This window comes from Pyrgilauda ruficollis, unplaced genomic scaffold (assembly GCF_017590135.1).
Source record: "Pyrgilauda ruficollis isolate IOZ18807 unplaced genomic scaffold, ASM1759013v1 scaffold11, whole genome shotgun sequence".
Lineage (NCBI taxonomy): Eukaryota > Metazoa > Chordata > Aves > Passeriformes > Passeridae > Pyrgilauda > Pyrgilauda ruficollis.
Window position 1 is genome coordinate 2,893,360 of NW_024509210.1, and position 21,321 is coordinate 2,914,680.

At 41.2% G+C, this 21,321-nt stretch overlaps 1 protein-coding gene across 2 annotated transcripts in view; it reads right to left on the bottom strand.

Moving 5' to 3' along the window:
- The window catches only part of ARID5B (AT-rich interaction domain 5B), a 117,359-nt gene that overhangs the window by 30,545 nt on the left and 65,493 nt on the right, over window positions 1–21,321 (bottom strand). The window contains exons 4-5 of one of the 2 annotated variants that reach the window (XM_041474021.1): window positions 7,809–7,921; window positions 1,422–1,626 (exon numbers count right to left, since the gene is read on the bottom strand). In XM_041474021.1, the coding sequence (XP_041329955.1) occupies window positions 1,422–1,626; window positions 7,809–7,921 (318 nt within the window). The remainder of the gene's footprint in view (window positions 1–1,421; window positions 1,627–7,808; window positions 7,922–21,321) is intronic. The other variant, XM_041474023.1, reaches the window with a different exon arrangement.

Genomic DNA, 21,321 nt, shown 5'->3' on the forward strand with positions numbered 1-21,321 from the left:
GGGATCTCCTTCTCCATGGGGGGATGCTCTGCTGTACTGTACACACTGCCTCTTCCCAACAACCTATTTATATTGGCAATGTTTGCACAAGCCTTGCTGGACAAATACAGAGCCCCATCCTGCAAACATTTCTGCTCCTCTCAGCATACTTTTGGTATTTAAGTATTTGCAGGATCAGGCCCCCACTTCATAATGAATGTCAGGCAAGTTTCAATGTATTTCAGTGAAATGTTAGCAGCAGCCCCTACCCCCAGTGGGCAACTTTAGAAATAATACTTTAGCTTGTCTTTTGAGCCCACCCTGTCTCCATGCTTGATGGAATGCAGAATAATTGCATGAGGGGGTGGGGGAGAAAAAAAAATTTCTTCAACACAAAATGTTCTGAAAGCCTCATTGAACCTTGCACTGCTTCAAAGCTATCAAGAGCTTTGCTTAGGCCTTGATTTAATCTGAATCAATGCATAATGCAACGAAGCTGTTCATAGTACATTAATTTTACTCCCATTTCAAGCAGCCAGTTTTCAGACAAACACTGTAATCATTCTGAGTTATATAAGTTTATAATGGCTGCTGGAGGCCTGTTGCAATCAGTGCCAATTGCTATTAGGTATGTAAATTGTTATGTAAAACATACAGGTTTGACATTCTTCATCAAAATAACACATGGTTTTAATCTAGGAGATAAATTAGAGTAAATAATACTTCAATCCATGGCGTTTTCCCTTTAAGGAAATAAAGTATCATTCAATCTATAGATAAGGAGGAAAAATACCCCCATTTACAGCTTTTGTTGGAAACTGTGGAAGATCTACATTGTGCTGCAATATTTATGCAAAATTCAGTTTCAACCGTATCTTCTCCACATACAATTAATTTACAGATCGTGGCACTACAAACCGTACATGCCAAAGCAATTCTCGAGACTGCATTCTGTATTAAGCAAATACAGTCTGGTTTTATTATCTAAAGTCAGTAATTTATTAACTATAAACATTTTGGGGCTTAAAAATATGATCCCTTTTGTGCCTTTCTTGACCACCTTTAAATGTCTTCCTTTAATGTGTGTCCTTTCATAAAGAACATCTGGGCACAATAAAGATACGTCATATTATTAACTCAGAAGAAAGGCATTACAGACACTGCAGATTTACAAAACAGAAAACTAGAGAGTTTTCAACATGCCTATTTCTAGTCATAATCAGCGGATTTAAACCTATAAATATCCGGCAGCAACTACCCCAGAAGGAAGAGATGCAAATCTAGGCATAAGACAGTGAAATGCCTGGACTGGAAAATGTGTAGAGATAAACATGGTCCCTCCCCATCCATAAGGCTTTAAAATAGGCTTTGTGTGCAATTTTCTCCAGAGAAGCCAAACCATTCTAAAATGTCAACAAGAAAGTGAGAAAAAGGATACTTACTCTGCTTAAAACCTAAATAGGGTATTCGTTCAATTGGTGTTTTCCTTTCTTTCATATATTTATAAAGAGCCACAAGGAAAGCCTGCTCATCAGCTCTGCATTCTTCACCTATGGCAATCTTTGATTTATCCTCACTTGAGCCTTTCTTACAGTTGCTGTTGTTACTCTTGGGTTTGGGCAAAGCTGACTTAGCCTCACATTTTACCTGGGAAAAGAAAAGATGTCATATCAGATCTGGGTAACCTTTAATTTTCACTTTAGGAATAAATACCCTCTCCTAGCAGAATGGATTGTTTAAAAAAATGAAGGCCAAACCATGCAACTGTGTTTGAGGGGAAACAAAGGAAGCTATTTATAGAGCTAAATGTCTTGTTCTGAATCTTAGTCACAACATTTTTAAACAGCCACATCTTTAAATCATTATAACTCACTGGTAATGCTCTCCAGATCTGCATTTTTATGACTATACATTGCTATGTCACAGCTTCTATCTCTCACATACACTTGCCATTAGCAAGTCTAATAATAACCCTTGTTCCAGGATTGACACTGAGCATTGTCAACTCCCGTAGACAACCCCTGGAGCTGAGGGTGCTCAGCCCCTTCCAGGAATGCTCAGCAGCCAGCTCTGAAATGACACATTTTTCTCTCCTTTGGCCCACCAAAACAGATGCAAAGCGTGGTAAGCTTTATCCAGGCAGAGCCCTCTGCACACAAGTGGAGGTTCTGCTGTAGCACGGACTCAAGTCAAGTGTATTTGAGCATCTGCTTAAACTTGAGCACAGCCCTAAGCATTTAGCAGAAGGGAGAAGCTGGTAGCTGGACACTTTCCTGGTAGACACTGGCATCCCCAATGCACCTAAGGCCCAGAGCTCCACGTCTCCCACTGGACTGCCCAGCAGATGTGTGCCAGTCAGGAAATCAATAAATCAGAACCCCTTTACCTCTCCTCAGCATTCATACATGAGGAAAAATAATCAGTGAGACTGGCTTAATCCTGCAGCCCCTCTTGAAGATAATCCTCTCACTGAATGAAGCAAATTACAAATTGAGTGTTCACTTATGGTATGTATTAAAAAAAAAAAAAAAAAAAAAAAGAAGCAGAAACCTGATGTTTAAAAGCTGTACATGACCAAGACATTGGGACCATGGGATCAATAAATTTCCAACACTGAAAGTTCTCTAATACAAGGTAGTGGAGATGGTTATGTGTATTTTGGATTTGCACTGTCCCTTCAATGCTTCTGAGTGCTGCCAGGAGCCTTCTAGTAGTTCCATACTCCATCCAACACAGGTCCTTTGTTCTCTCAGAGGGAGCAGGGAGGCTCTAAGAGCCAGCACTTGGTATTTTTAGGAGGATACCAGAGGAGAACAGGGTATCCTGCTGTACAGGAAGGCAGGAGCTCTTGGGTCAAGCAACCCATGGACCCTCCTTCAGAGCTGTCACTTCCAAACCAGGTGCTTTCTGGATACTTGTTGACAATTTGGAAGCAACTGCTATGAAAGGCATTATGTAAGTGCTTGTAAACAAACAACAAACATATCACTGGAAAGATCACCACAACCACAATATGGTTATTTATCTTAATAAAAGATACTCTGGCATTTCAGGCTCAAGGAAAGCAAAATCTTTATACTGCTCCAGGTAATAACTTTGCAGAGAGTACTGAGCTCAGGTGTTCTGCTCCACAGTTTTCCACAGATGCTGGACAAAGCAACGGTAGCTCCCAAGCAGAGTGGACATGTGGTCACAATTTTCCATGGCAACTGATGCTGCTGAAAAACCTCCAATATTGGCCACTGGAGGGTACAGGCTCACTCCTCCCAGGCAACGCAGCAGGGACTGGGAAATGGACTTCCTGCAGGATTTTTCTTGAACACTTGCTGCTGAAGTATGTCCAGTGTATTGCTTGATATTCTCCAATTGCACAGTTCAAGGAGATGTCGTCTTCCTACAGCACAAGACACCATCCTTTGTATTTTAGTAATAGATATGCTTGTTGATTAAACTTTTGTAAAGGTCACGGGTGTCATCCAAAACTCAAAGGAGCTAACAGGGCTTTTTTCCCTATTAAATGAACTCTGGACATCCTCATCCACTTTTCAGGTCAGCACTGTAATTCCTTGACTTTTTTTACTTTGGCATCTCACAAATATTATTTAGCAGCTTCTGTAGTTTAGATTACATTGTCATAGGTTTCAATGCTTCACCAAAGACTGGGTTAACACTCCCAAAAGGAATGCAAGACTTCAATAATTCTAGGACTTTTAATTGGAGCTGCAAATTTGGAACAAATTCAGTGGACCTGGGAACAACTTTTCATTTTTGTCACCCACTTGCTTGGATTCTCTTTTTCAAACTGGACAATTCAGAACAATGTTTACAAAGACAACCTGGACATGAACTCTAAGTGAAATCAAAGCTCACAGCTGTGCAAGCAAACTAATGGCAAGGGATACTACCCTAATGGAGTCAAAGGCAAAGTAATGTTAAGAAAACTACCAGGAGTGGGAAAAACCCATGGTACACACAACCTTCCTCTCTTTGTCTACACAGGAGCAAGGTCAAAGCCCCTGTGGAACTCAGAGGTGTCAAAATGCAGTGGGCTGACTCCAAGCAGTATCAGGTTCAGCAAAGCTTTGGTGAAGGCTACAATGCTTCATCTGCTCAGCATTTGAGGCCCAAACCTCACTTCTGGAACCTCCCCACCATCTGACAGGCAATACGGATGAATGCCATGACCAATGACTAAGGAGAACAAAAAGGGCCAAATGCCATTCTGGGTAATGCCAGCATAAACACATCAAAATCAGTGAGAATGATACCATATTTGCTCCAAGCATCAGGAACTGCCCTTCTCTTTCAAAACACAAACCCAGTGCCACAGCTGGTTAAGCTGGATAAGACAGGGGTGCAATGAGATGAGGTGTGGAACATCTGACCATCTCCTGCTGTGTGTTCCATCAGAGGTGGATGATCCATGACCAAATGGCCAGTGAACACTCATGGGTACAACTGTGTCTTTGTCTTCTCCTGCCAGAGGTCACACACAACACAGACCACAACAGATCTTCACTTTACAGTTTCCATCAGATAATGGTCGAGGCACTTGGAATAAATCTCCAGGTCTGAGAGCATGCCAGGCCACCTGTGGCCACATGAAAAGCATATCCTGGCAACTTTTAAACTAATTTCCCAGATCCTGCCGTACAAATGAAGTGAGGTTTACTTCAGCAATTGGACTAGGGGATGTAATTAATAGATTCATTTGGGGACAGTTTCCATGTTTAACAAGTTAATCCTTTCAGTTCCTCAAAATGGTCAGATCAGCCAGTTTTAAAAAGCATTAGAATGCACTTTGAATTGGGAACACTCTCTGGGAAGATGAAGCAGATACAATGAGGGTCATCTGCTAGAGCTCGCAGGTTCCAAAAGCCTGTCCAGTATTGATGACGTATCAAATATGAAAGCCTCCAGAGTCCTAGGAGTGTTTCAACGGAAGATCTTGATATATCCCTCTCCAGGAGAGCTGATCCTGCTCGTGTAGATGGCCTTGTATTCCTCTCCCAGCCGTGGATGGAACTCCTCTGGCATGTTACCCAGGAGGCACTAAAATTGATGCAGTGACCACCAAAGAGATCAAGAGAGCAAAAGCAAGAAGTGGGACACAAAAGACCCACCTTCCCTGGCAGCACCTGCAGGTCCAGGACCACACTACCTGTGATGCCATCACTCTATTTCTAACAAGTCATCTATACTGGAACTGACCTAGAAATGCACCAGATACTTTTCCTTGTCAGGTTAACTGTGAAACCCTCAAAACGATCTGCTGATAGCTCAAGACAAACATGCCTGATGAGAACTAGGTTTTAAGAATTAAGCTTTCTAGTCACTGGCAGTTGAGAACATGAAATTCAGCAAGTCATGACAACTATGCAGCTTGCATTGGTCTTGACAGGCTCAAAACCACAGCCTTTGGAATGCCCTTTCTGCCGTTTCCCAACCCAAACCATACAGCCACGGCAACTCCATCAGAGCTGTCGCCCCACCACTGAGAAATGAGCCTACTGCCAGACACTGAGTGACACGATCTGAGAATGCAAGCAGCACAACTTCTGGTCAGAAGGGATTTTATCTGCGACAAGAATATGGCCAGGACTGCAAAAGCTTCAGCATCTGACGCAAGTGGATTAGTCCCATTTACATGAGCAGTGTTCAATCCTGCTCTCCATGGACCCATTGTCAGCATTAGTCAGACATGGAGCACTCACAGAGGAGGATAACCAATGGTGAACTCCAACATGGAGCTTCAGATGACCACATCCCAACAGTTCCCAGCAATGAGAAGATGGTAGGTGGATCTCTATTTCTCCCCTTCCCCAAATACTCTTCTCCTCCCTCCCCAGTAAGGCACAGGCAGGGTCTGCAGAAAGTGCAGTACATCTGCTATGGAGGGTTTGATTCACTGTCCTGCTGTCAGGGAAGTGTACCCACAGCCCTCAGACACAGATTGATGTGAAGAGCCTCAGTGAAGTCAGTGTGACTACATGCGAGGACATTATATCATGAGCATGTCTATTATTTATAATGAAATTAAGCTGGCCAAGATAATTAATGCTATTAATATCTGCACAACGATGAGCACAGTATGACTAGATAAATAGGTGGAATTACTTCTTATCTGAAACATCCTCCCATCTGACTAGTAGTGTGAACCCAAAGATAAACAGAGAGGATAAACAATTTGGTATGAAGTGTTACTGTTGTTTTTAATTGCCTAATACCTATATATCAGGTGCTGAAGAGGCAGAGCTACTTGTGCTACAGTCTGGGGTGCTTCGACAATATGGTCCATGCCACAGTGCACTGGCAATATTTTGACATGAAAAATGGCTTGGGGGAAGGGAGAATTGAGGCAAATTGAGACATTTTCACACAACGGATTTTGCACATTCTTTCACAGAGAAAACATTCAGACAAACTCAATAGTATCTGGCAGGACCCCGCAACTCAACACACCAGGCTCCATCACCTTTTACCATGCCTGTCTAATACGATCGTACAGACTCCAACTGAGCACAATAGGGCACAAAAAGAAGAGAAACAATGACTTAAGGGCAGAGTTTCATCATGAACTTCAGCCTCTTTTATCGTCATCAACAGAAGGCACAATTTTAACTGAATTCCTAGGGAGGAGGAGGAGGAGGTGGAATTTAATTTGCCTTCCTGTGAGAAACTGAGAGCAGAACACTCCTACTTGACCTCTTTAACCTCCTAATCTCCCGGGACATTCACTGTGTACAACAATACCAACGCAAATGGATCTATAGATCCACTGTATTTCCTAAAGAGATGGTCACAACAATGGAAGTGTTTTTTTGGATACACATCCATCTAATTTATTGAAACAAGAGATTTGGGAGGAGTTGGTGTAAAAATTCAGTATATGCAAATCTCTTTAGTTGTTTAGCTTAAAAGTACAAGCGACAAAGTTTTGTCTCAGATAAAAATCAACTATTGCTTTAAGTAATTTTCCATCTTTGCACCTCAGAGTTTCTAATTAAATCATCTTGAAAGGAGCCATTTGTGCTGCTCTTTTTTTTAAGAGAAAACTAAATTCATGTCTAAAACCACTCAGACAACATACAATATAGGATGCAATTTATACTACAGAAACTCCATTTTAAAATATTTTAAGGAAAAGACACAAACCCACAAATATCTTAGAGATTAAGTCTATAAACACAAATCAGTGATCCAATTTTTACTTGCAGTATGGGCTAAGCACTGCAGCCCATACAGAAGACTCAGTAAAAGCATGGAACATGCAGCTCAGCAGTCAGTATTAAAGAAAGAGCCCAGATTTTTTTATGCTTTCATATTGAGTTTCTGCCTTTATCTTTTTTTTTTTTCAATTAAAAAATGTTGAGATCATAACATCAGGGTAATGTCTTTTGTGTTTGCTTCTTAGAAACCATTACTGAGGCAGCTCTTGTTTCATAGTCTGTTTATCTTCAAACTTATATTTAGAAGTACATTGTAACAGGGTGAGCTGCTCCCAGGTTTATTTTTAATTCCTAGATACTGTCACACACTATGTTTGTGTGTCACAGAATGCGAAAACTAACACTAGATGCCAAGAAAGCTTAAGCACTACCAGCTACCAACAAGCTGATAGCATTAGGTTGTTATGTGATTATAATTGCTGGTAACTTTGAACACAGGCATGATTTAAAGTGAAAAATAAAGCTACTGAAAAATATTAAGTTTACCTCCCCAAGAAAATAAGTTACACTCTAAATGTGAAACCGCATGCTGGGAAACAAAGGCAGGGTTGTACCTAAAAAAGAAGAGAGTGCCGAAAAGAGTATTATTAAGTGATTTACCTTGGCAACAGCTTTGCTTTCAGAATTATTGTTGGAATCCTTAATGCCATTTAATGAATCTCTTCTCTGTGGGCATGGCTTCTTTTTGCGCGGTCTGCCTTTAAGATTTGGCGCTGAAAATTAATGGAGAACACTTTGAGCACATTGTCTTATACTGGATTCTTAACAGGCGAAAGCATAATAAATAATTCCACTACAATCACTCACAGAAATGTACACATCTGTCTACAGTAAATGCTGATTACGAGATTCCCGTCCTCTATGGGTTACATCTTGACATACTATACATTTCTATAGAATATCCCCCAAGGCTAATCTATTCCACTTTCACATAACTAATTAATATTAAGTCAAACACTGGTCTCCCAAGGAATCAGACAGAAAGCACAAATATTTCTCCCTGGTACAAAAAAGAACAAAATTTAATATTAATAGGCAACTTTGCATTAATCACCCTGCTGCCTTTATTTCTAATCTTTAAGCAAGAGTACTAACTGCTATTTCCAACTTTAGGAAACATCTGGCATTGGAAATGCTCTGAAATATTGAAATTCCTTACAGCTCCAAGAAATGTTTATATATCCTGTCAGCCTTGTCAAAGTTTTTCTAAAAAAGTTTAAGAAAAAAATAAAAAAAATACCCCTGAGTCTTGAAAGGGATCAAAAAAACCCCTTAACAGCTAGTTCTGGAAGTTGACAAGTACTGAAATAAGTGATTGATTGTTTCATAAGGGTTACATACCACACATACAAATTAATGTGAATCACTTTCAGTTTTGTCCAACTCTTAAGATAAAACAGCTCTGAAATAACACAGTGACTAAATCCTAGCTGTGCTGAGCCATACGAGGAATGGGATATGGATCATCATAAAAAATATCACACTCATCTTTCAATAGTGCTATTACAACATAAATTATGATCATATATAGAAATAATAGATGAAGCAGATGTTTGCTCATTATTACATGTCCCCTCTGCTTTCAGATTTAAAAATCAGCCTCTGACTACTATGGCAACATTTAAAATGATAAACAATTATTAACTAATGACTGTACTGAATAAGATAATCTGCTTTAAACCTTTAATTTTTAGGTAACCATTGTTTTCATTACTTAAAGGGATGATTAGAACAATGTCAGAAATCTAAACATCAGAAACCTCTTGAGTGTCTTCTAATTGTTTCTAATCTTAAATTTGTTACACAGTAAGCCAGTGGTTTCAGGACATTTTACATTTTAATTAGTTTGCAAACACAATAAAGGGTGCTAATTTGATTTTATAGTTTGAGTAGCACTGTCAAATTTGGTCTGTTCAGAAAAAAAGAAAAGCTTTGGGTTTAAAATAAAAAGTCAGATCCTTTTTCTTCCCCCAACAGTGGTGTAAGGTAAAAAAAAAAAATCTGTATGTGTATGAGTATATATATAAATGCATGTGCATATGGGAGTAAGTCCATATTTGTGTCTATCTAAAAATACATTTATCTCCCTACAGAAATATCTCCATCTATCTCCAGTGAAGCACATTCTGCTTATTGAAAAGTACTGCAGAAAGCAATTCTGAAATTGTCATCTCAGGCTAACATGCAAAATCAAACAAAGAGAGAAAGAAATTATTACCCATTCCAGTCGACAAACATCTGCCTGATTTATATCTGTACTCATGAATGCTACAGCATGTGACTGCACACCACGTCGCTGGGAGTCTCAACGTGGTGTGGATGTCAGTGTTACACAAAATGAACACTAAGAGTGTTTGCTCCGTGCTTACAAATCCCCTCCCCCAGCCGCTCCATTACTCATATAAACAGAGATGAGCGGCTCGGCGGGAGCGTGGGATGAGCTCCGAGGGCTCCAGCGCCGGCTGCCAGCTCTGGCCACGCCGCCCTGCCTTATTTATAAACCCCGCTCAACCTTTGATGTCTTCCTGATGCCTACAGGGATTTTTTGGCACACGACCTGGATGGGATGGACAGATCCTTAGCCACGGTCTGCCTCAGCGGTCGCTGAGTTCTTTAAAAAGGTACTGAAGGAAACAGAAATGTTCCCTGAATTTACTACACTTTGGCATACATATTAAAAGATTAACCTTTGAATGAAAGGATCCCCAGGCCTGGCCCAACCAATGGCCAAAGAGGGATGTGGCTGAGCTACCATCAAATATACTTGCATGTGAGTTATTTGTCCTTTCTTTTGTTCCTTCATTCCGTTCTTACTTTTTAACAAATAAAGAAACTAGTTCAAGGCTCAGTGTTTTTCAAACACACTTGTTATCCTGAGTTTTGGCACTGTACTTTGCATCACACTATAAAGCACTGCTAATGTTTTGCTAAAAGCTTTAAAAGCAAGAAGGCATTTGTTCCTAAATTCCAGGTATATTGAGCTTGCATATAAACACTGTTTGAATTGGAGCTTTCCACGGCAGAACTGGCACAAACCCACTACGAAATGGGGTATTTGCATTCTCCCTGTGGCTCGGGAGCTGCAGCAGGGAAGGTCTGTCTGCAGCACACACAAGGACCATCCCACACGCCCCATGGCATGATTTTAAATCACCTAAAGCCACTCCAGATCTGACACACAATTAACAAGAAAGCAGCAACAGGAATTATTATCAGAAGAGAAGGTCCTGGCATCTAATATCTACTCTGTAAAAGAAAACATTTGACATAGTCCCAAGTCACACTTGAAACAAAGCCATTAATATTTGCTCTCTAAACCATTATAAATAAACACATTATTTGAAGATTACTGCAATTCAGTGACATTCGCTTTGTTCGTGTGAGCGAGGAAATATGACTAGGACCGAAGAAAGAATTTACAAGTTACATTCATGTTTCAATTTTGTCATCTTTTGTTTAATTTTTGACATATTCATGAGCATGCTGCAAATGTCTTGAATTCGTTATTCATAATTATTTTAAAGCAATTTTACACATTTTGTGGATTAGTCACATTCAGTTTTCCTGATGATGTTGGATGTTCAGTATGTCTGGACAGCTAAGTGAGTATCCTATGGGTTTTCTTCTGTTTTCTAGTGGAGAAGGACTTCTGGCATGACTACCTAAGAATATCCAAAATGATTCACTTTCTTCATGTGTTTGTGCATATAGCTTTCAAATTCATTTTCTGAAAGCATTTGTGGCAGTGAGGCCTGATAATTTGCACATTCCCAGAAGGCGAGAGCATAAGCAAAGAAAATTGAAGTAAAAAATGAATAAATAAGTACAGAAAAAAGTTTGCAGTATTTGCCACCTCTTTGGCGTGAGTGCTTGTAACAGGACTATGAGAGAGACAACATGGTACCAGTTAAAAAAACTTTCTTTCCTGTGTAATTGATGACATGATTGCCTTTTGCCAATGTGTGGTGTTTTCCCACTCCATTTACCTGCTGAGTCCTGGCAAACCTTTCAGGTATGGCCAGGTAAGTCACAGCTAGCAGCAAAATGCACACGAGTGAACACTCCTTGAGCCTGGAGGAGTCCCCAAACTGTGGCTGTGCTCTGTACTGCCAAAACCCCAGCAATGCCCTACATGTTTTTACTGCAAACTGTTACACCTGAGAGGTTAAATGCAAAGCCTGTGTCACGAACAGCATGAGTTAGCTTATCTGTAGATGGAGACTGGCAAATCTTTGTTGTCTAAACATATCCCAATAAGAAGATGCTTCCAAAGCCTATTCTTGCACAATCTGCCTACAAACTACAGTAATGGAACAAGGACAATTCAGAGGCATCTGTGCAGAGAAATAAAGACCGGGAATCACTGAGAAGATGAGCTGTAGGCTCTGACCCACCAAGAGAACCACACAGAAAAAAGAGGAGCTTCAAGGCTAATGCTGCTCACTAGCTAGCTGTTTCCTCCGAGCCAGAAGTTCTTTCTGTTCATGAAGCCAAGAAACAGCATCACTGCTCAAAAATGACATCTTCCCCTGCAGCACTCTCACCAGTCTGTGCAAACATCAGGATATTGTAGGTGATTGGGATAGGCCAGAAGGAGACGGTAGCTACCCTGCCCACCTACTCAGAAAATGCGTAAGGTTGTGGCTACTCTTCTCCAGTCACTACCACCCTCAGTTGTTCAACTTTCACAGACAATGCCTGCTCAGCAGGACACGAGAAAAAGAAGAATTTCCATGCCTCACTGCCTAGAAGAACTCCTTTCTTGGTTTTACCCCAAGAAAGGCAAGTTCTATGCAGGGGAAAGAGAAATACCCAAAAGTGGGAGCTGCCAAAATCAACCACGACCATTAACAATATTTACAATGGAAAAATGTGGGCTGCCACAACAAGACAGCACACCCACCTGCCACCTGCTTTTCCTATGTGTCCAGGATGAGGAAGTGATCACAGGGCTTACCATCTCCCTGTTATCAGGTCAGCCTCACCTGAGCTACATCCACGCTGATAATGCCTTGAATAAGTCAAGAAATAATGGCGTTGTTTTGGGGTACCTGACTTTAGCAGGTCATTTACTGTAAAATTACCTCTTTTTTACGAGTTTGATTATCACTGGAAGTCCAGGAGTTCAACCCTCCCAATAACACTGTTCCCTACATTCACATATTTTGGCTGATGCAGAAGATTTGTTGTTATAGGGAGGGTGTTAAAAAAAATAGTGGCCTTCACAGAACTGAGGTCAAGCTATGTTGGCACTTTGTCAAAATCAGTGGTGTAGCCAAGAGTTTTTAATGAGCCTGGAATGCATTACCTCATTTTTCATACCTGGATCACTTACTCATGTTGAGCCCAAAATAACCTTGGACCTTGCTGGCTGCTCAGCAAACCATGTAAGTAAACAAGTACTGTACTCATGCCTAAAACATGTATCTTTTAATTGCTTGCTCCACATTTCTTACTCTAGAGCACATCTAAACAATTGTAATGCCCGTGATCAAAGTTCTTGCCTTTCCAGGCCTCTCTGACCTGCGTAACTATTTCCTGATACAATTTCTGATTCTGGCCTGCTGATACTCCAGTTTCTCAGACACATTTCAAAAGTAGGACAAAAAAAGGAAAAAAAAAAAAAAGGAAAAGAAGGCCATTGCCATATTTTGCTGAGGAATGTACTCAGCTAATAGACTTACAGCTTAGACTGCCAACCAGATTCTTCTGCCTGCCTGCTGTTTTCTGTGACTATGTTTTGTGGAAAGATGAAGGAAGAACAACAGCATATCTGCGAATTGCAAAAATCCATTTAAAAAAAATCAGCTGAGCTTCTAAAAATCTCCATGGCCATCAACAAAGAAGGACCAGCAGAATCTTGGTCTACATTTAGAGTGGGCTCACGGAGTCAGGTGAGTTCTAAATGCAGAGGTGGGAGTGTACCAGAGAGAGGTAATCACAAACCAGGATTTAGATGGAGCAGTGGAAGTTGCAAGAAGTGAATAAACAGGGATGAACAGTGGTGCTGCATTCAGAAGACACATGATGCAGGCAGTGGCAGCACAGCTGCCAAATGCATCCACAGCCACTCTTCCCTAAAGGACACCTTGTGCAGTGTCCCCTCATAGGATCCTCCTGCACTGTGCCAGTCCTTCACATGTCTTCTGCACAAAAGCTGCAAAACCATCCGTACATACAGAACAGATTAGGAGACCTTCCCTCTGAGGCAGGTGGAAATGGCAGGATGTGCCAGATCCCAGAGCTATGCATGAGTCAGGAGCCAAGTAGAAGCTGGAGGTGGCATATGGAGGTGCCTGGTCATCGAAGTCAAGGTGAGAAGAATGGCCCCAGATCTCCACAAAATCCATGAACTGACCATGCCTGTTAGCAGGTGGCAAACAGCTGGTGGCTGAGGACATCCCTAATGCAGCCTGGCAAAAGTTAGCTCTTGGCTGAAAAACATGGCTACACGTTGCACCTTTTAAAATGTAATGAATAGAAAGTTAACAGGTTTAATGGCTTTAACACTTACCCCTCTAGGGGGCTTCCGGCATTCTGCAATATCTGGAAGTTAAGAAAAGCATATTGCTGTATTTAAGCATGGTCTCAAAAACTGTTCAAAGCTTAGTTCATCTTGCATATTTTGTGGAGTCCCAGCTGCTTCCTTGATTTCCCTGCCACTACCATCTCCTTATTTTATCTCCTTCCCCTCATTCCCTTTTCCGCATTTTGACGTCAGGCCTTCACATTTAATTTATTCTCCTTTCAACCCTGAAAGTTTATTTAAAAGCTTTTGCCTCCAGGAAACAGGGTCCAAAAATGAGGGTTTGGGGCATTTATTGCTGCCCAGGCACGCTGAGCTGATGAAGAGAAGCAGCAAGCTGTAAGTAACCTAATATTGCATTGAAAGGGTAGAAATTAAAGTGCCTGGAAAAGAAAGCAAAATATCAGTCTATGACAAAAAACCCCAGACCTGTGTTTAGGAAACAACAGTATCAATTCAATTTGGGGAAGGCCTCAACAGGATCCTAAGTACACCTATGGAAGTCAGTGATGAGCACCTACCAACAACTCCAGCTCTCACCAAGCTGTGGAGGTCACACAGCCTCTCTGTTCACACACACATCCCTCATGCTTGCTCAAGCTGACATGAAACAACATGAACATCAAAATTATTTTTACTAGGCTTTTTCTAAATGAAAACACTTGTTTATTCCTTTCTTTATAAGTGAACATGCCAGGCCTGACCTGGAAACTCCAGAGCACAGCAGTGAACAACCTTGCAGGAAACATTAAGGAATCATGCTGCTTTCTAACCCACATGGAGAAAGAGTGGACTTGTGTAGCCATTTCTGAAAGTTTTGTTTTGGAAATGAGATATCCCGTGCTCCATGTGGGGAAAATCAATTTGCTACCTCTCTAAAGAAAACATTCCTCATTTGGAAATAAGTGAAACAGACACTTCCTTGTGTGGATTAATGTGGAGACATATGACTTGCTGCAGACTGTTGTTTTGACCCCCCTCCTGACCAGACAATCTCTGAAAAAAGCAAAATGCTAGTATTTTTCATGAATTACAGTTCAGACTAGCATTGCTTTTAACAGAAAATTTAGAGGCATTGCAAACGTCAGGTTGGCAAATTTTGCAAAAAATGAATGTCTTTTTTCCATGGAAGACGGAGATAAGGTTCAGGATGAGGCTTGGAGTCTCTTTTTCTTCATTTCAGCATGGTTGGATATTAAGACTTTTCCTTGATCTGGACTTCTTTATGTCCTGCTGACTAATGTGGATTTTAAAAAAAATGGAAAAACGTTGGGTTTTTTTCCCTGGACAAAATCTATATACGTGCTGGAAATTATGAAGTGCAGTGAACTGAATTGGAAAGCTGAAGACTTCATAGAAAAAAATCTATGCTTGACAAATACATGACATTCAAGTAGATCTTAGAGCAAATTAAAATAATAGTAACAAAAAAAATTCGGTGTAGGCCTATTACTGGCTACAGATGACAGGACTATTACTAATGATTCAAAAGGAGGCAGAGGTGTTTGGTAAATATTTGTTCCATACTTGCAAAGAAGCCAGATGATATGCTTGCAGAAGAATATAATTAAAGCCAGTCAATTGACTTGGTTTTACAGAAACCAGATCTTAAAACAACAGAAAAGAAAAACACACAAAGTACCTTATTTTACACTTTGAAACTATAAGCTTGGTTAGAGAAACTAGCTGCACATATGGAACTTACCTGCATTCAGTAAGATAGCTGATTTAATATTAGATAATACTTTGATTAAAAAACAGCACTACATAATTTTATTCAAGCGTATATTGAATGGATTAAGAACTGGCTAAATGTAGGCATCAGTGGGGAATTTCTACCAAATGAAAAGATTTCTGGTGGGATTCCACAGGGGCTGCTCCTAACCTTGTAAGTATTACAAATTTTCATCAGTGAAATAAATATAAAGCCCCTGACAGTTACATTCACACTGACACGAGGACTGGCACAGTGCTAAGACTGACTCATACAAATGAGTAATCAGAAGGAAAACAGACCAGGAAAACACAATGCTCCTCAATACACAGGAAAACACAATGCTCCAGCATGAAACCTGCAAACAGGGATTACAGGTCCTATTGACCAAGCCAAGGGTGACTGTTCATAGGCCACTCCCCACTGGAAATTCAATATTTCAACATACGCTGATAGGAAGATGCTGTGGCCAACGGGATATCTGCCTTCAGGGAGGTCTGAATAACTCAAACTGTGCTGGGTTTGAGCAACAATAACAGAGCAGTCACTTTACCAGGTAACAGGAGCACCTCAAAGGTGAGAAAAAGCTGGTACACAGGAGCGAGGAGGTATAACCAGGCATGCCCAGGCACTGCAGTCCCCATACCTGATCCAGTGCCAGAATATGGAGGCATGTGTATAACCAGCTCTCTCAAGGCCTTTGGGAAAAGCCTGAGCCAGACACAAGCCAGTGTGCACAGTGCAGGAAGTAACAGATGAATTTGAGGGTCTGGAGGGCTGAGGTATCAGACTGGAGCTGGGTATCCCGCCTCAGGCACGGCGAGGGCCGAGCCCACGCTGCTGCCAGGAGAGCCTGGCCGCTGCGGGCGGCTGAGCAGCCTGGCTGGCTGCACGACGAGGCGTCCAGCTGTCTGGCTCTGGTCCTTGCTCAAACAGCTGTTTCCCTTCTCCTTCAGAAAAAAGGTGGTGAACTGGATGAAAGAGTTTGCCAGCAATTCTGGCTGATGAGCCACTACTTGGGGTTCATACCAGATTAGATGACTCAGTGGTTCTTCTGGTGAGAAATTGCATGAATATAGGATCAAACACAGTGAAGTACTGAGCAATGCAGGACAAGGAACATGAAGAGCTGCAGACTTGATTCAGCTAAGTACATGCCTAACTCATAAAGATCTGGAGCATGCAAGGACGTCTGATGACCTAACTGGGGCTATTCACATCTTTGAGCCTGTGTTAAGCATTGAACACAACCAAGCCAGCATGGCTCTCTCTGCCACTAATGGGAAAGAAGCCCTGAACAAAGAAATCTTCCTATCTCATCATGAAACACCCTGTGCTTGGGCAGCATCACAGGATCAGACATGGGTTCATAAAAGTTCTCTTTCCCTCAAAAATCAATTTCCAGCCCCAAAGCCCTCTATCCCCAAAGGTCACCTCCTGGGAGGCTGCACCCAGCAGACAGGGGCTTCAGTTTCTGTTGGAGGGTCAGAGCAAAATTCAAGAAGTGTAGGCCTGACTTCTCAAAATAGTCAAAAGAAAAAAAAAAAGCAAGCAAAGAAAGTGAGCAGGTTCTAACAGATTATGTAATAGCCAACACAAAAGCAAAGCAAACATGGCAGCAAGAAGTGAAAACACACAGCAAACCCATGTAAGTCAGCCTGTCTGATCGAAACTCATCAGAGCACTCAAGGCAGACCCTCCATTAGAGGGCTGTAGAAAATAGAAGGCAAATCTTAGGGCAGCTTTCCTAACAACGTTTCTTTTTCTCTCCAGTAAAAGCCAGCGTTTGTGTAATTGCTGTCTAGCAGAGTCAGCAGTACCCAATGGAGACATGACCTACATACCTCAGAAATACAACAGGAACGTAACCAGTCGTATCCATGCAGATAGATGGATGAGATGGGCTAGTTGACTGATGGACATTGTGCACGAATATAAACAGGCAGAAATTCATGCCAGAAGGATAAAATGGACAGTTTCCAAGACTTTGCTTTTGGGAATGACAACGCCAGGTAGGAGGCGATGATCATCAAATTGTGCACAATGTGAAAGTGACAAATATATTATTTAAATAATCTCTTGCATTTCTGATTTGTAACTGATTATGTAAGATTCTTTTTTTCTGTGTAAGAATATTATAATTTCCTTTCCTTTTTTTTTTTTCTTTGCACTTGATCGTTGTACTGCAAAGTAATCAAAATTTGTTAGGCATAATCAGCCTGCATGAAGATATTAGTAAAGTGACAAGCAGAAACTACAGAGTAAGCTCTCCCCTCTGATGCCTACATTCAGCTGCCACCACAACAACTACACAAGGCATTAGGAGGAGGCAGGAGCAGCAGCCACAGCCTAAGCCCTGTGCCCATTCACATCTCTGGGTCATCACCAACTTTACTTGGCTTGCACGTGGCTTGCCAGGCCCCCCCACCACAGTGCACAGAGTCAGCAAAGGGTTCAGAGACAACTCCACTTCTGCAGACAGCTTGGGAACAAAGCCTTGGCACCCCGGGAGATCTGCATACACCTGACATGGGGTGTTACTGCTGAGGTGCAGAGGGGACACTGCCCAGCACTGCTGAGCACAGGAAGGGATCTGAACTTTTTCATCCATAAAACACGGAAGTGGAACTCTGGCAATTTTGTCAGGTTGTGTATAGGCAGCTAGGGAATCTGTGTAAGTCCCAAAACACCCCAAAAATGGTGGTTTTAAAGTCCTGATTGTAAGATCATGTGCCCAGTTTAAATGAGTGCAAACCCCACGGACTTGGTGTAATCATCCCAAACATCAACACAAACAAAACTGAACCCATCTCTTCATTTTGGCCCCAGCAAATCTCTAGCACTCAGAAAAATCCAAATAAAACTGAGCTGTATCCATAAATTTATCTGAGCAGGGCAGGGTTTAAACTAAATATGCAGTCAGTTGTGCAATATTCTTCCGTAGTCAATACTGGTTCTTAGGAAATTATCTGAGTGAATTAAGTGGAAGACTATTAAACAATTTACACACTTCCTTGTGTTTCAGATGTCTAATTATAGCTGTGTTTGTCTCTCCCCGCAGAACTGTTGTATACCACATGGTATGCATATTTCAGCATCCAGCATTATTAACTCATGACCGACTGTCAGTTGATCATTATCTAACACATGGGGTCTGCAAAAAAAGCCTTATTTGGGCAAGAGCAGGCTCCGGACCCGCTCCCGCTGCATTTTCCCCCAGAAGAACTTCAGCTGGATTATTATCTGCTGTCAATGGAAACTCCGAGGTTACTTATGTGAAATCTGCAGACGGGAAAATAAATCCTCACTGAGTTTAAACAGTTGATATTAAAACCATCTCCGGCTCGGCTGGTTTAAAGAAAACTCTCAGTTGCCCTCTAGTGTCCCCCTGCTGCCACGCCAGGCAGCCTGCCCGCCACTGCCAAGGTCACACAATTTAACCTGATTTCACGACGGCAGATTTATTATTTGCCGAATATTTTGCACAAAAGGGCGAGGGAAGGGGATGCTTTTTCCGCCCTGGAAATTTCAGGGCTCCGGCCCAGGAAGCCCAGGGCTTGCATAATGTTTACAGCTGTAACTGAGGCGCATGACACACGGGTTTTATGAGTGAGAATCTCTGAAATCGCTCTGTGTGCAGCACTCCACAAAGTTCATTCATAACTAAAAATAGACTAATGTACAAACTGATTTAGCATTATACTGAAGCTAAGGAACACAGGGAGTCTGCAGAATTCCCTAATATGGAAGAGAAGCTGAGTTTTCAAAAGCAGCAGTTTATTTGTTTCTGAAAATGGACAACATATGTAAAAGATTTAATACACAGAACCAGGTGTATATATAGCCTAGATCTTCATATGTGCCCATTTTCATGCTATATAAAGACTTTATACAGCCTGAAACTATAGATTTAATAATAGATTACTAAATTAAGTCTGCACAATCACTTCATAAAATAAATAATTTCAATTTAAAATACAGCTGAGGGGTTTGGACAATTTCCTGCATAACAGAGGCCCATCCCTGAAATGTAAATAACACCGGTATTAAAACAAGTCAATCAGGCATATCACGAAAAAAAAAAAAAAAAAAAAAAAAAAAGGTACATGAAAACAAATGCATTTTCCAGTCTATTCTAAGTAAGGATACCAAACCTCTATTTTATTTGAATGCTGCTTTGATACATTACTACTGGGGGATTTTTTAAAATTTTTTTTTCCCCCAAATGTCCTGTTCTTCCTTAGAGAAATCCAGGGCTGACTAAATCTTAACATTTTGAAAACAGCAAACCATCAGGGTTTTGCAACAAGAATTATTCACTGCCTTCCTGTGTACTGTCAGCATTCTTAAAATACTGTTACTATAAAATTAAACAGTGTGCTCTTCAGAAACATATGACGTTGCTTGCTCTGTTTTTTTAACTGTAATTGTGCAATTTTAAAATTCTCTTCTTTCTCAATGCCTTCTCCCTAAACAAATACCTTTGATAGTTATAAGGTTACAAAAACAGTTTCGACTTTTTTTTTTAACTTACAGGCCACCTGTAATATTATTGACTGATTACACAGTAAAAATGACAAACATTACTTTATTTGGTATATATCCTAAGTTAATTATAAGGCCTTCTCATCTTAATTTGACAAGACTGAAATATCACAAGAAGTACATATGGCAATTCAGAAAATATAATCAGGGAAAAGGCAAAATGAACATTTCAGAAGACAAATGATTTGATTTGCATAAGCAGATATTTGTAAGTCTCCGCCTTTCTCTACTGCCTGAACAGCACTTTCCATTTCTCTTGCTCTCACTTTGACAGCGTAGTTCACAAGCACAGTAATTTCACTTTCCACTCCAAAGTGTTGCCCCAATTGGTAAGAGGAGGTTTTTTTCCAACAGCAGCCAGCGATGCTGTGGGACTCTGAAGAGGTGACACTGTGCATCCAGGCAAGGAGGTGGCAGGACCTGTGCAGGAACCCTGAGCCGGTGGTTCCAGCCATACGTGCTGCTGCAGCACCTCCACTTTTCAGAGGAAGGTTGTGTCTCAGCTTCAGCTTATGCCAGAGCCCCAAAACACTGGAATTGCCACTGAAATAATAAACAGGGTAGCACAGTCCTAGCACCACCTGGCCATGTCAGGGATCACCTGCTCCCACACCTGTCTCAGGGTCAGAGTGGGACTCCTGGAAATCCACTGGTTTCTTGGTCTCTCAAATCTGTGGGATTTAAGTTTTTCCTAGAAGCCTCCCCATCAGCCATGACCTGAAGTTACTTTGTTTAGGAAATCTGACAAAGTGACTTGGTTGGCCAAGCCTACATACCTGATTTTAAACAGATAAAACTAGCATCAAGACAAATCATCACCTCTTCTGGATTTCCAAGTACACTATTAAGTAAGACTTGGACTTCAGCTAAGGTGAATATGAAGATTCATTGTCCCAAGAGATAAATATTGACTGAGGAAAAGCAAAGGTCAAATTGGTCAATATTTATTCAAGAAAATCTAAATCTTGATGCAGTGTAACATACACTCTGAATGTCTTCATCAGCTGTCTCTGAAGATCTTTTCATTATCACTAAATACTACAGAAGTATCTTCTCCCCTCCAAAACTGGTATGTAAAAAACCCTCAGAAACTCAAACACACCAACTGCAAATAGGAAGCTTTCTGTGCCAATGGCCTCAGCAAAGGGACGTGTTGATTTGTAAATGCTATCTGCCCAGTCTGCAAGCCAAAACTCAGTAGCCCTGAACTCTGAAGATGAAAACAACAAAAGCTTTCTGACTCATCGCATGGCAATATTTCAGACTACCATGAACAGAATTTCTTCTTTGGTGAGGACTAATGCAGTCCCTTCTTCCCACGTCTCAAG